Source organism: Phoxinus phoxinus, assembly GCF_949152265.1.
Source record: "Phoxinus phoxinus genome assembly, chromosome: 8".
In the NCBI taxonomy this organism is placed as follows: Eukaryota; Metazoa; Chordata; class Actinopteri; order Cypriniformes; family Leuciscidae; genus Phoxinus; species Phoxinus phoxinus.
In genome coordinates this window covers 38,952,695-38,967,748 of record NC_136883.1, presented here as the reverse complement: position 1 = coordinate 38,967,748, position 15,054 = coordinate 38,952,695, and the positions used below count along the sequence as shown (strand labels likewise).

At 40.9% G+C, this 15,054-nt stretch overlaps 1 protein-coding gene across 4 annotated transcripts in view; it reads right to left on the bottom strand.

The window, feature by feature from the left end:
• Window positions 1-742: 742 nt before the first annotated feature.
• The window catches only part of bnc1 (basonuclin zinc finger protein 1), a 19,762-nt gene continuing 5,450 nt past the window's right edge, over window positions 743-15,054 (bottom strand). For 2 of the 4 annotated variants that reach the window (XM_079621352.1, XM_079621349.1), the window contains exons 2-5: window positions 9,600-9,702; window positions 7,755-7,990; window positions 5,442-7,174; window positions 743-4,274 (exon numbers count right to left, since the gene is read on the bottom strand). In XM_079621352.1, coding sequence (XP_079477478.1) covers window positions 3,680-4,274; window positions 5,442-7,174; window positions 7,755-7,964 — 2,538 coding nt within the window. In that variant the 5' untranslated portion in view covers window positions 7,965-7,990; window positions 9,600-9,702 and the 3' untranslated portion in view covers window positions 743-3,679. Of the gene's footprint in view, window positions 4,275-5,441; window positions 7,175-7,754; window positions 7,991-9,599; window positions 9,703-11,637; window positions 11,993-15,054 lie in introns of those variants that run through there. The other 2 variants (XM_079621350.1, XM_079621351.1) reach the window with 2 other exon arrangements.

Here is a 15,054-nt window from a genome sequence, read left to right as displayed (position 1 = left end):
TACTAGTAAGAAAGCCATTTTAGATAACTGAAATATTATTGATATCATAAATACATTTTCAGATATCAAAATGAAAAATGTTACTAGTAGCAATTCAATTGTTGATATCAAGAATAGACATTTCAACTAGTGACAATTGAATTATTGATATCAGTAATTCACATTTTTACTAGTAACAATGTAATTATTGATATCAAAAATTATATTTCTACTAGTAAGAAATCAATTATTGATATCAACAATTGGTTTTGAATGGCAGCCTATGGTGACATTTCACTAGTGAAAATATAATTACAGATATCAATTCAATTGTTGATATGAACAATTACATTTTTGATATCAACAATTACAATTTTGATATCAAGAATTCATATCCTGGAAATGAATAAAAGCTAAAACGGCTTGCCATAGGCACGCATCGGTGTGTGTGTGTGTGTGTGTGTCAGGACATTCACGGCAGCGCATTCTCTTTTGTCTTGTCGTGCTTTAATGGTTTAAAAGTGTTTGCATGAATAAGAGCATGATCATATAATGTAACACTAGCCAAAGAATGACAAAAAAAAATATGGATGCTAAATTAATTAACGCGTTAACCTGGACAAAAATAAATCGCTTAGCATTGACAGCACTATTTATAACATTTAAAATGTAACCACTTTACCTGATGTAACATTTGTGCTGCGATCACAATTCAACAGAAGTTTGATTTTCCCTTTCATTTGTGTTTCATGTTCAGGACCCACGACACCAGTCACACTGCTGAACTTTCTACTTTCAAAATACACATTAATGGACTTCAGCTCATTTCCAGTTCCTCGTCACAAACAAGTGCATGTGAAACTGAGAGTGCAGGATGGGAAGACTCCACATTCTATGCCATATGTATACTTTTTTTTCTTTTAACTTTTATTTACATACTGTCTGTTGATCATGTCCTGTAATCTCCACCTATAGTCCCAGGTATTTTACTGAACCCAGTGTAAACTGCAAATCAGAAATAAACCAACACAACGGTGTATGTTGCTTTGGATAAGAAAGGTCTACAATATAAACAAATGTTATAAGAAAGGTCTACAATATAAACAAATGTTCTAGTGACTGGTCACAGCATCTGAGAATCACAGGTGATGTCTGCAATACATAACTTTTCTGATGTCAGGTTTTTTTCTGCTAGGAAATACATAACTTTATACAAAATGTTATGCTTGTCATTTCATGATTGTTAAACCAAAAAAGAACCAAAGATTTAGCATATATTTTATTTGTTTCCCCCTGCTTAATGCTTATGTATAAAAGTATACATTTACTGATATTTTTAGATTGTTTATTAACACATACAAAAATGATAGAACACAAATAAATGATAGTGGGTTAGATTGTCATTGTAATCCTGATAACCCTGCTTGGTGGTGTGGGGGGGGGGTATAGAAGATTGTACATAAAAAGAAAAGTTAAAAGTTAAAGGAATAAATGTCCACAGCTTTGTGGTGTTGTAGTCTTCTCGCTCTACCAATGTAAGACTCATTTTGTTCAGCGCTGATTCACAAACAGCTTTATGAGCATCAGAAAGTCTTCATTTGCTGTCCGCAGCCTTCACTGGGACGATTCTTTGACTTTACTAATACCTCATGCTCATTATAAATCAATATCACATTAAACTGATGACATATTTTTACAAAACTGAACATCGAGTCTTTAGAGCAACCTGTGTTTCAGCATTTACAAGCCCGCTGGTGTGTCCATGCAGTTTCACTCTTCTGCTGCTCATGCTGCTTTACACTCCATCCTGGATGAAGGATCTTTGGTCTCCTCAAGAATAACAACTATAGCCATATAAATGCAAGCAGCCATTAAGGGGCCAAGCACGACAGCAGGAGTTACAAGTCAATTTAATAGGACATCATTATTTAATGTAACAACTGTAAAAATGACTGAGACAGGGAGGATTCAGACTGAAATAACAATAAGACAGATTTCACTGATTTTTTTCAGATTTCACAACACAATCCTGCCAAAATAATGGATTTCATCACAAAGAATGATGTACCTAAACCGCATGGTTGAATAGTTAAAGGCAAAATAAAATAATTTGAGCTGTTTTGTGCTATAGAGTTTAAGTGACAGAACCCAAGTGTGGTCTAGGGACTTCACAGACTCCCACGACACGAGAAGAAGAAGAAGAAAACGAACAAACACTGCAGATGCTTGGCCCCTAAAATAAAACATACATATAATAACTTACTCAACAAGAACACAACAGCCTCTTTAAAGAGCATATTGATTGAAACGGCAACACAATCTATCAGCTTCACTAAATCTTTTGTAATAAAAACAAATCTGAACAGCAAGCAAAGACAAAAACCAGAAAATGACGTGCAGCGCATGAGCGTCCTGCACCTTAAAAACAGCTCCGGCTCTTAGTCACTCTCTCACCAACACTCGCTCGCTCGCTCGCCCGCTCGCCTCTAATCTGCTGTGGACTGGGTTCGGGTTAGATGCTCGAGTCTCCCAGTCTCGTGCTGAGGAGAGATGCGTCCCCTCAGTGGAAAAGTGCAGAGAAGGGAAATACAACATGATTTTTATGTGGCTTTGGATAAAGAATGAGGGACTTAACTTACTGTATAACAGCACTGATTGTTTTTAAGTATCTCTTAAAGCAACACTAAAGAACTTTTCCTCTTTGGTCGCCTTACAGGTTGGAAGCGGAATTGTCCATTACCGCTGTGGTAAATAATTTAGCCTACCGCAGCCTACCGCCGCACGCACGCGCGCTATTTATCCAGCGCCGGCTCTGGAATGAACGATGTCCACAGACAAGTTAGAGTATGATTTATGATTTCATGAAAGTATGATGTATTGCAACATCAGAAACGAAGAAAAACAAAATTATGACTATTGTAACGCTTGGCGTAAAGCAAGCCAAATTTGTAGTTTTCTCATTCGAACTACAGAAACGCGACCCGGTCTAGCAAACTTGCATAGTGTGGTTATAGCAGATCTAGGACCGCAAAGCGGAGGCAGAAGTGCCGTTCACCCTGTTACGACTCGATGAACCACTGATACGGTTTTGGAAACATTATTTCAAGGTAAAAAAGTGTTCTTTAGTGTTGTTTTAAGGTGATTAAAATTATTCTGTATGTGCTTTCTTGTGTGTTGGCGAGCATCTCTGTCTCTTTAATCTTCAACTTTTTCATTTCTTCAGTCATTTTTAGGCATCTGTCTTTCTCTCCTACTCTCAAAAATCAATAAATATAAGTAAAGTTTCTCAAGTAGATATTATGGTAGAGTTGAAAACATATCTTAACATTAAAAAGGTAAAAGACGTCAAGGTTTAGTATAAATATGATTGTCCTTCCAGTTGTGCTTGATTGTACAGTACAATGACCAGTGCTTTTGAGCCCAAATTGTTAAGAGTGAATCATTGGGTATGCAGAAGTGTAAAGTCCAGCTTCAGAAAGTAAAAGTCCTCCTCCGTAGTTTGTTCCAATCATCTGGATTTGCTAATTAACAGAGTTTTTCAGCCAGGAGACAGAACTGATCAGTTAAATCAGCTGACTGGAATAAACATATGACGGACTTTTACTTTCTGACCCCTGGACTTTACACCTCTGTGCGTATGTATATTTAGAAGAATATGGCTGTGTGTGTGTGTGTGTGTGTGTGTGTGTGTTGCACAGTCCTACTCCTGATTGAGGGAGGTATTCATCACAAGGTTACGGTGTAGATTTGGATTCTGACTGTGTCGGTTGCGGCTCCGAACAGAGGAGAATGTAGTGTCACACCCTGGAACTTTGCACTTGTGAAGGAGGCGAAGGTGCACCGTTTTGTAATGAGCCCTGAATGTGCCTTTGTTGCTGTAAACCTTCTGACAGAGATGGCAAGTGATGGGAGACGAGCTGTGAGACTGCAGGCTGAGGCACGGTGGAGACGCTTGGACACTGAGCCCGTCGCAGCTCTCGTCACTGTCCTCTAGAGGGAGCCCTTCTTCACTGCCCATGTCTGAGTCCCAGGACGAGTGTGCGCTTCCTCTGGTGCTCAGGTCCAGCACAGCTTCGTTCTCCACAGCACCCTCTGCTGGCTCAGTTGCTCTCTCCACGGATTTGCTCATGGGAAAGACGAGGCCTGTGCGGTGACTGGCTTTGAGGATGACAGACATCTGACTGACTGACATCTGCTCTTTGTGAGGGAGATCTGGATGCTCTCTGCGGAGAGAAGATGTTCCTGAATAATCTTTGGTCAACAGCCTGTGGTGCAGATTCAGGTTTGCACTGTGTCTAGAGAATTAAAAGCAAAAACATTTGAAGAGAAAACCAACACATGTATTCGTTTCTAACTTTTTTCATGTATAAAAGCAATCATCAACTTTTAGCAGGCCCGACTCCACAGGCCCACCCCAACCTCACGGCAAATAACGTCCGATTGCTAAACGATTGCGATGTTCAAATCAGCTCCAGATTTTGAGGGAGATCATGCTTTTCGGCTGTTTGGTATCAAAAATCTACTTGTTATTTAGAAACCAGAAAGTAGTATTGGAACCTGACCATGGTCTCCGTAAACATCCAAACATTCAAACGATTCTAAACTGTTCAAGGGCAAGACGACGCGAAATAAACTCAATTCGGTATGTGCACACAAAGCGCATCACACACAGAAAGATGCGTCTCACACAGTTCTCTTTTGTCAAGCTTAAACAGACGAATACACACCGTTTTGGCGAGTATGCTTGTAAGCACAGTCTTAACTGCGTTAAAATAAAAAGTCTTAATGAACAAAAACAGTTAGGAGAAAATCTGATGTTCGCCAGATCCATTAATTTGGTCTTAAAGTGACAGTAGCTAAATATATCTGTGTTATAATGTTAAAGAACAAAATATAATTATAAAAACTCTACTCAAATCTGCTCTTGACTGAAAAACTTCTTCAGATTTAATAGGATTAATATATATTTAACATTAAAGTATTTCGTACCTGCATACTACTAGACCTAGCTGAAATCTGTTTATTTAATTTGTATCTTTGTTCTATTGTATTTATTTGTGCTATTGCTTGTATTGCTTTCATTCATTCATATTTTATTACTGGCTATTTACTTGTCTATACGTAAATGTTTTTATTAAAATACATTTCTTTTCTTTTTTTGGCGGTGCCAGTGAAAATTTTGCCTGGGCAAATAACCAGTAAACTCCTTCGTGTTAAGTCCCTTTTAAGACCTACCCCTTTTGTTATAAAATAAAGTTGTCATGGGGAAAAATGTAATAATGTATAAACTCCAGCCCACCAGGAATGTCACTTGGCCCACCTTACATCTCAAAGCTGGAGCCGGGCCTGACTTTTAGTCCTAATGCATCAACACAAAAACTGTCATGTGATTTTAAATCACTGCCTGGTGTAATGTATTGTATTACACACACATTAACTTCCCTCAAGCCTAACCGTCTTACCGGTCTCTGCTGCGACGGGACGGGAAAGCAGCATTGCAGCCGTCCACAGTGCACATGTGCATCTCCTTTAAGTGCACGTTTCGATAATGCATTTTGACACTGTAGGGGTTTTTAAATGTCTTACTGCAGATCTCACAGGGGTGCGACTGCTCTTCTTTATCATCTGGACACATGTTCTCTGGGTCACTATAGCCGTCTGCACAGCGCTCACTGCTGTGTGTGAAATGGGCCGGTCGGTGGCTGCAAGGCTGGTCTGGCTGTGAACTGCATGTTGGTTCTTCACATTTTGAGGACTCCTTTTCTTTCTCATCGTTCTGTTTAGTGTGAAAGAGAGAAGGAAAAGACGGTGAGATGATACGACTGTCCTCCTGAGTCAGATTGTCCCATTCTCCGTCGAGGGAGTTGGCGGTGGACCGGAGAAGACCGTCGCAGTCCACAGGGCCACGCCCCTCGCTGCTGATGTCACACTTGTGTGTGTGTGTGCAGGGGCTGAGGGGCGGAGTCTCCTCCTCGGACACGCCCTCTTCTGCCAGATCATCCTTCTCGATTTTGATGGGCATGCTGGACTTCCGAGACTTCTTCTTGGGCACCGGCTCCATGTCGGTGTGCATGTGGCTGGTGCTGACGGGCACCGAGGAGGACAGGAGCGGGAGCGAGGGCAAGTTGCCCGGCGTATGGGCCAGCTCGGCTGGGGTCACCAGGCTCCGGTAAAAGGGGAGCACGGGCTGCACAGTCTTTAGATTGGGAAAGAGGATTCCACTTTGGCTCATGCTGGATAAAGATCCATGTAGTTTGGGCTCAGAGTTGCGGATGATGAAACTTGAGACAGTCCTGCTCTCTGGGATGGAGGCGAACTCTCTCTTCTCGCCCTCGGACTCGTCCTCCTGGCTCGGGCTCTGGCCCCCCCGCAGGTCCTTGTCACGATTATTGCGGTTCATTGGCATGTGCAGCCGCGGGTTCGGATTGGCACTGTGCCTGTTGCGACTGCGCAAAGAGCTGAACACCATGTTGCAGCCCTCAATGGTGCACTTGTGTTTGATCTTTAGGTGAACGGCATTATAGTGTATCTTCAGCGTGCCCTTGTCGTAGAAGGTCTTCTCACAGGCACTGCAGAACACACGGCCCTTCTTCAAGGATCCGCTCTTCTCTGCACACCGCATCTTGCTCTCCGGTGACATGTGTGTGATTTCAGAAGTGATGGATGATGTGCAAGGCGTGGAGGGAGAGGAGTTTCCACTCACGTTAAACTCTTCCGACTCCATCTTTGGAGATTGTGTGTCCAGCAGCCCCTCCGCTCTCACAGGGCCGGTGTCGAACGCAGCACTGCTGTCAAGGCTTAGTTCTGACGTCTCGTGTCTCGTCTGTGCCTCCTGGTGGCTGCAGTCTGTACTGGAGCTCAGCAACGGTGCCGGAACCGACTTCAGCAGTTGCAATGGCAGCATGAGGGCCATACTGTTCACTAGAGTCTCAAAATGATGTCCGTTGCTGCAACCGGGTGCTTCTGCTTTAGCGGGTGTCCGCACAGAGCGCTGTGTACTGCTTTCGATGAAGCTGCGGATGTCAGAATTGGTCCTAGTGGTCGGAACAACAACAGCCTGTCCCTCCTTGTCCTGGAGAGCCATGAGCTCCACGATGGACTTGGTCTCTCCAAAGCGCAGGAATTGCTGCAGGGTTACAATCTCCTCTTCAAAGGTCATTATGGCCCAGCGGTCCAAAACCTTACCGGCCACATCCTAGACACATACACATAAGGAATATCATTTGCATTATGAAGTCTAAACTAATAAATGTCCTGCACTGGGACCCTAACAGATTGACAGAGTTACTAAATAATAAGTCATCCATACATCTAATGCATGTGGACTTGCGAGGTCTAATTACTGCAGCAGAGTGATACATTCAGGAGCATAATTTCTCTTCATTTAGATGATGCGGGTTTCCCTGTCCAAGTGTGAGGGGAGGGGAGAGATCAGAGGCGAGTCGGGCCAGTCTTTCAGTGCGCCTGTAATTACTCTTGAGTGCCAGCAGGCTTTGAAAGTCATGCAGCAGCTTCATGTTGTAACCAGAATAAATATTTTATCATACAGCATTCATCTGGAGGTCTGAAGAGGCTTTAACTTTACATTCTCCACTAGAGGAACTAGCATGAATTTAATTCAACCACCTGAATACTTGATTGAAAGATTGAAGATATATCAGTGGCTCACAACTGGAATTTTGAAGAAAAGTGTGACAAAACTGTAATTATACATCTCAAATTAAAGCTTGTTTTCAAGCGGGATCAGTGTGAGACGAGTGAATAGCACAGCTCACCTGCAGGACATAACCACGGATGTAGTCCTGGAGAGTCCAGTCCAGGGCATTTAGGATCTGAATAACCTCCTCCTGTTTGAGGACGCTGAAGAGTCGGTCCAGCAGGATCTTGAGACGCACTGGAATTGCCTGCGTCCCATAAAGCATCAGACTACAGATATCAAACACCACATTGGAGTGAACAATCTCCACCTGGCTTCCTTGGTACATGTGATGAACCTTCAGCTTACTCAGAGCTGTAATTCAGCAAAACAGACACCAGTTTACTTCACACATGCAGAAATCAGCAAAGCAGCTCTACGTGTTTCATGGCAGCATTTCTGAATCTGTGCATCGGTTTGGTTTGTAAGTGAGCAGTTGTACACAATTTAATGTCTAAACATGTTGCCCATGTATTGTAATAAAAGTGTGTTTGTATATATTTGCTTATGTGCATGGCTGAGAAATTACAAACAATATTGTAAATAATGATCAGCTACAAACAATAACAATTACAACAACAACAACAACAACAAATATCCAAGGATTCTAAACTGGCCATCAATTGATCAATTTAGGCCACATAGCTTTAATGTCAGAAAGTCAACATTAAGGTCTAGATTAATTTATAATGAACAGATTTATTTATTTATTTCTGTCTTTTCAAATATGTTTATTAAAGGAATATTTAAGGTTCAGCAAATTAAGCTTAAACATCAGCATTTGTAACACAATGTTGATGACCACCACAATATATTCTTTGAGGATTTAAAATTAGAAATGTGAAGCTTATAATTTGATAAACTCACTTTGGTTAAAGTTGTGTATTATATGAGCTGGACAGTTGTTAAATTCATTTTTAAAATAAATGTTATGGTCTTTTTATGCATCACATTTTTATAAAAAAAAAAAAAAAAAGATATTGTAAAATTGGATATAACTTTCCAAAGAAAATTTGGTGAGCATTTTGTCCTCAAGAAAAATGATGACATGACATTGTTTACATCTTGTCGCTAGCAATTTTTGCTTTTCTGAATATATTGAAATTGAAAGTATAGTAGTGTAATTACAGATTGACAATTTAAAGTGTTATCTATTCTCAGAGAAGAGGGTTTTTGTTCTGTTTATGGAAGTATGGGAATAAACACAATGTTATTTTGAACAATTCTGTATTTTTTAAGAATTGTATAGGCTACCATTTTTGTAAAGACTTTCAAAGAAATGTATAAAATGAGATTACATGAAATCAGTCTCAAGTGAATTATAGGTAATCATGTACGATAAGTTGTGGTTACTTAATTTTTTCAAGACAGCAGGTCTCAATTTAAGTAAGTAGACAGAACTCAGGAAAAACTTGTTCGTTTTAAGTTAAGAAGATTGACATTTTAAAATAATGGCAACTTAATTATATTTAGCTAGTTCAACTTGGAATTGTTAGGTTCACATAACTTTTTTTTTTCAATTTTATTTACCTAATCATTTATAAGGTAACAGGTTTCCTCAATTTTTTTAAGTAAAGTCAACTGATACATTTTTACAGTGTATACATCTAAAACAGTATTTTAGGATTTACAAATCGGCCTCACTCATTTCTTTTTTAAGTGGCTCACCGTTACAGAAAAATAAAATATATTCTTTTAAGAATAGGAAAGACATGTTGAAATAATTTTTTAAGGTAATAAAAAATGTTAGTTGATTGAGCTTAACTTGTATTGAACACGGAATATTTTTTTTTAAAAGTACTGTGCAAAGTAGAACAGGCAGAAAGACAGAGACAGAGGACAGTGAAGCGTGTTAAAACCAGGTTTGAAGATGTGTGAAAAACATCTGTGTGAAATGTAATATTCTATAGCATGTGAAACTCACCATGGGCGACCCAGCCGTGCCTACAGTTTTCACAGAGTCGCCGCCTCAGTTTCCCAGGCTTGAAACTGTCACAGTTGCAGTTCACCAGCGTGCAGCAAATAGCCTGTGCACACACACACACACACACACAAAATAATGAATATATTCGACATATTTATTCATCACAAACACCCGTTATGTTCACTCCAAAATGTTCGGTTGTCTTTTTAATGTACACCTAGATCTGAGAGTGTGTGTGTGTGTGTGTGTGTGTGTGTGTGTGTGTGTGTGTGTGTGTGTGTGTGTGTGTATACAGTACATGTGTGTATCTTTCTACATATATGTGTGTATCTCTATATATATTAAGCTGAAGAAGCTCTTTGGAATATTCTCATGCTGGAGAACACGATCGTTAGGTTTAGTTTACGTACAGTATCTGCAATCCTGCTGTCATTAAACCAAAAGAGAGACACATGTTCTCGAGACATTCTCAAATTCATGTCCAGTTTTTAATTCAACTTTCCACTGTTTTGATGGTAATGCTTTAATGAAAATTTTGTATTAAATAAAGAATTATAAATGATATAAAGTACTCTTCTGAGCACAAACACATACAGTGAGGTTCATACCGATGCAATTTCATATTAATTATAGACACTTAAGCACAAATCGACAGCTCAATATGGAGATAATATAGGGCAACAGCCCCGATAATCCAATCACAGTTATTTATCCTTGAAACCTCGACTATAAAACACACCGGCACTTACATACACAGAAAGAGAGAGCGATATTTGAAAATGCACATAAATATTTACATCACAATAGTCAATGGAAAGCACAAGATCTTTTTTTTTTAATGACTTGATGCATTATGTTAAGCCAAGCAAACATTTTGAGTTCAATTTCTGAATGAATTTTAAATGTTAATTAGGCTATTTTATGTGCTGTTCATAACAGTCAATTATCCAGCTTTTTGGCTGACAGCTTGACGTCATTGTCAAACGCTACAGAAATTATACAGCATATTATTTTGAATTTTAATAATCCAAAAATTATTAGAGTTCCTAAAAATAATGCGACTGTAAAATGCATTAATATACTCAGTATTTATTGCTTTTGAATAGATTTTTTACAATGTAAAATGTGTAAACTTCTACCCAACAGTCACAATTCAAATATTGACTGATATGATTTAATCCAGAATATCACATAATATTATACAAATGTTATTTTGACAAACTGTACAAGTTAGTAGTTCTCGCAGGACCACAGAAGTGTGGAATACGGATGTGCAGGGATATGAAGAGAGGCGCGTGTGGTGAACACAAGCGCAGCGGTCGAGAATCTCTCAGATCTCACACACAGGCCGTAGCAGCGGACAACAATGACAGATCAACATGAGCTTAATGAACACACACTCTCACAGACAAAGCTTTCACGCCCCGAGGCCATTAACTGTGTTTGCCCGCCCAGAAACGGGGTCTTAGTCCCACTTTGGGACACTAACTCGTCACCATTAGCACTAACACAGAGAGGATCTCTTAAAGCGGACAGAAAGTGGAAGAGAGAAAATAAAGAATTTGACTCCCGTTGTTCCGTGAAATCTTTCGGTAAGTCTCTATTATGAATGTGTCTTTTCCATTGGTGTTCAGATTAAACAAGCATTCCACACACAATCATTTCTCCAGCATTATGGCTGTGGCAGCGAAATTACTCTCGTCTTGAATTACATTCCAGTGGATGACCAACAAACACTCACACACTTGTGAAGACATTCACACCCATCTGAACAGCACAATAAAGTTTCTCCTGAAATATCTAGCTAGCAAATTGATCTATTAATGGGGGAAAAACTAATGCACAGTTTAGCTACTTTATGTCCCGTACACCAATAAATGATCAACATAGATAAAAGTTGCCAATTCAGTCAAAGCACCGCACAGGGAAAAAAGCACATTTTTTCTCAATGTAACATCATCTGCATATAACTCACAATCCAGTTGTGTTCTTATTTAAATTCTCCAAGATAGACTTGATCCCAAACTAAACTTCTTACCTCAGACATTTTGATCAGACTGAAGTTTCCAGTGTTTCTGAGCAGTTTGCCATTCCAGCCGCTCCTGTCTGTACAAGTTCTACTGCGAGAGATCCATCACTCACAGTTCAGTCACACTCACCCACACAACACACACTTTCCCCTGCAATCGAGAGACGCGGCGCTCGTCCACAGGCCCGTGTGAGTGTGTGAGCGGCTCTGAAGCGTCCAGGATGAGTGTGTGAGTGTGTGAGAGTGTGCTGGGCGCTGGGGAGTGGAATGAGACCCTCCTACCCGCTGTACTCTCTGCCTCTCACCTTAAGAGATCTCCCTCTCTCTCACAAACACACACACACACACACACACACACACCTCCCCCACTGGGTGGCGGGCCAGTCCCCTCACAGCTGGCTGGAAGAGGGCATGACACGCGTCTCTCACAGAGATTTGATCAAAAGGAATCACAAAGGCTGGAGGCTCCTAATGCAGTCAGGAGAGACTCTACCTCGGCTCTCTCTCTCTCCAGCAGTTTGAGTAATGCATTAAATCAATGCAGCCCAGCACAAGACACACTCAAGCACTGGATACTGGACGTGTGTGTGTGTGTGTGTGTGTGTGCACGCTTTAACAGCCTCTGATCAATCCCAGCAAGTTATGCCTTTTGCTCGCCAGAATTGTATGTTTCAACAGATTCTGCAACAGATTTTTCTTTGCAGCGAATCAGATGTCATATGTCTTCTTCAAATACAGAAAAACTTTTAATTTCCAAACTACCTGAAAATTTACGTTCTCTACTAAATTGTTGGTACACATGGTTAGAAGGACATGAATGATTTTTCACTGAATGCTGAATGGGCTTGAATTAAAAAACGTTTAATTAAAAACCCATTTCTGGACAACATATGACAATCAGTCCATGAAGTTTATATCTATCGAGCTGATATTACATTCGGTGCAGTCACTTGACATTTTAATACACCAATTACACAGCAGGTAAAAACATGCTGCGTTTAATCCATTACAGAGCAGGTTTTAACAGGTTTCTGCTTCTTTAACGCTCAGAGACAGAGAACTGAGAGGGCATCTCCTCTCCTTAACTAAACATTTACAACAAGCAAAATGGCAGGAACTATTACTGTGTTGCTAATATAGCCTGAAATATTCAGTTAAATCTGTATTACTTACTGGAGATCAAAGCTTTATTTGTAAGAGGCAAATTTTATGAAGTCACACATGGGAAGCCCTCGGTCGTGCAGCGAGACCCAGAGGACGCTTATCAAATCAACATGCAGAAATTGGCTGGATTGCAGCGCTGCTGTTTGTAAGATAGCTTTTTTAAAGACAGGATTGGTTTTGCTGATCTTCTCCCTCAGGCTGCGGTCTGGAGTCGCTCGTACTGGCAGATTCCCTGCTAACAGTGACTCCATTTCACATGCAAACACAAATCGCTCCATCTACAACACACAAGAATGTTTTTACACTGCACCAGTAAAAATGTCATTGAATTAAAGCTTGGTGTTGAACCGCATGTATTTGGTCTGGTGTGTAAACAACAGACGCTGTGAATTTCCAAAGAGCCAAGCTTGATGTGATTGTAAATATATCCAAGTATTTTATTGATCCCCAAGGAAAAATTGGGGTTTCGTTAAAGCGCATGGACTGTTTCTCTCAAGATATTTGCCCCAATCAACTTAAATTACATTCATTCATTTAGAATTAACATGTGCTGATCAGAAACACTGTGATATTACTATCAACTACAATTTACAAGTTTGTTTTTGTTCTAGTTTAGTTTTACACAGTTACGTTTCAGATTACAGCTCAAATTAAAAGTGATCATATTTAAACATTGAAGGTATTTTTCACCCCAAAATTATTCTGTCTTTTATTACATGTTAAAGTGACTGACGTTGTACTGCCATTGCATTAAATTCAACCAAGAAAAAATAAGAAAGAAAGGTTTGGAACGACACCAGTGAGAGTAAATTATGACAGAAGACTGTGTGTGTGTGTGTGTGTGTGTACTGTATATAACTAATTCAAAGAATAAAAAAATATGCTTCATGTGTGTCATGATACAGACAAAGCATTTCACTGATTATTGACTTGACTTAAAATTACATTTCAGAGATTCTGTTGTGCAGTAAAACATGACACATCTCTGCAACTCCAAACTCAATAAAGCATGTTAAATAAGCTTTCCCTCACACAACTGAAAGGATGAAAAGACTCATAGTGCTTTAATGAGGATCGTTTTAATCCAAAAAGGTACGAGTAAAAGCTTTATGCCTGCAGAGAGTACTTCAAAAACACAGAGAGCAGCGAAGAGCAGCTTCTATCTCATAGTGGCTCTAAAAATATTGCCTTTGAACAAGTTGGAGGCCATGAGAAGTCCTCGTGTTCAGATCAACACACACGAGAAGTCCTCGCGTTCAGATCGACACACACGAGAAGTCCTCGCGTTCAGATCGACACACACGAGAAGTCCTCGCGTTCAGATCGACACACTCGAGAAGTCCTCGCGTTCAGATCGACACACTCGAGAAGTCCTCGCGTTCAGATCGACACACACGAGAAGTCCTCGCGTTCAGATCGACACACACGAGAAGTCCTCGCGTTCAGATCGACACACACGAGAAGTCCTCGCGTTCAGATCGACACACACGAGAAGTCCTCGCGTTCAGATCGACACACACGAGAAGTCCTCGCGTTCAGATCGACACACTCGAGAAGTCCTCGCGTTCAGATCGACACACACGAGAAGTCCTCGCGTTCAGATCGACACACACGAGAAGTCCTCGCGTTCAGATCGACACACACGAGAAGTCCTCGCGTTCAGATCGACACACACGAGAAGTCCTCGCGTTCAGATCGACACACACGAGAAGTCCTCGCGTTCAGATCGACACACACGAGAAGTCCTCGTGTTCAGATCGACACACATGAGAAGTCCTCGCGTTCAGATCGACACACACGAGAAGTCCTCGCGTTCAGATCGACACACACGAGAAGTCCTCGCGTTCAGATCGACACACACGAGAAGTCCTCGCGTTCAGATCGACACACACGAGAAGTCCTCGCGTTCAGATCGACACACACGAGAAGTCCTCGCGTTCAGATCGACACACACGAGAAGTCCTCGCGTTCAGATCGACACACACGAGAAGTCCTCGCGTTCAGATCGACACACACGAGAAGTCCTCGCGTTCAGATCGACACACACGAGAAGTCCTCGCGTTCAGATCGACACACACGAGAAGTCCTCGCGTTCAGATCGACACACACGAGAAGTCCTCGCGTTCAGATCGACACACTCGAGAAGTCCTCGCGTTCAGATCGACACACTCGAGAAGTCCTCGCGTTCAGATCGACACACACGAGAAGTCCTCGCGTTCAGATCGACACACACGAGAAGTCCTCGTGTTCAGATCGACACAC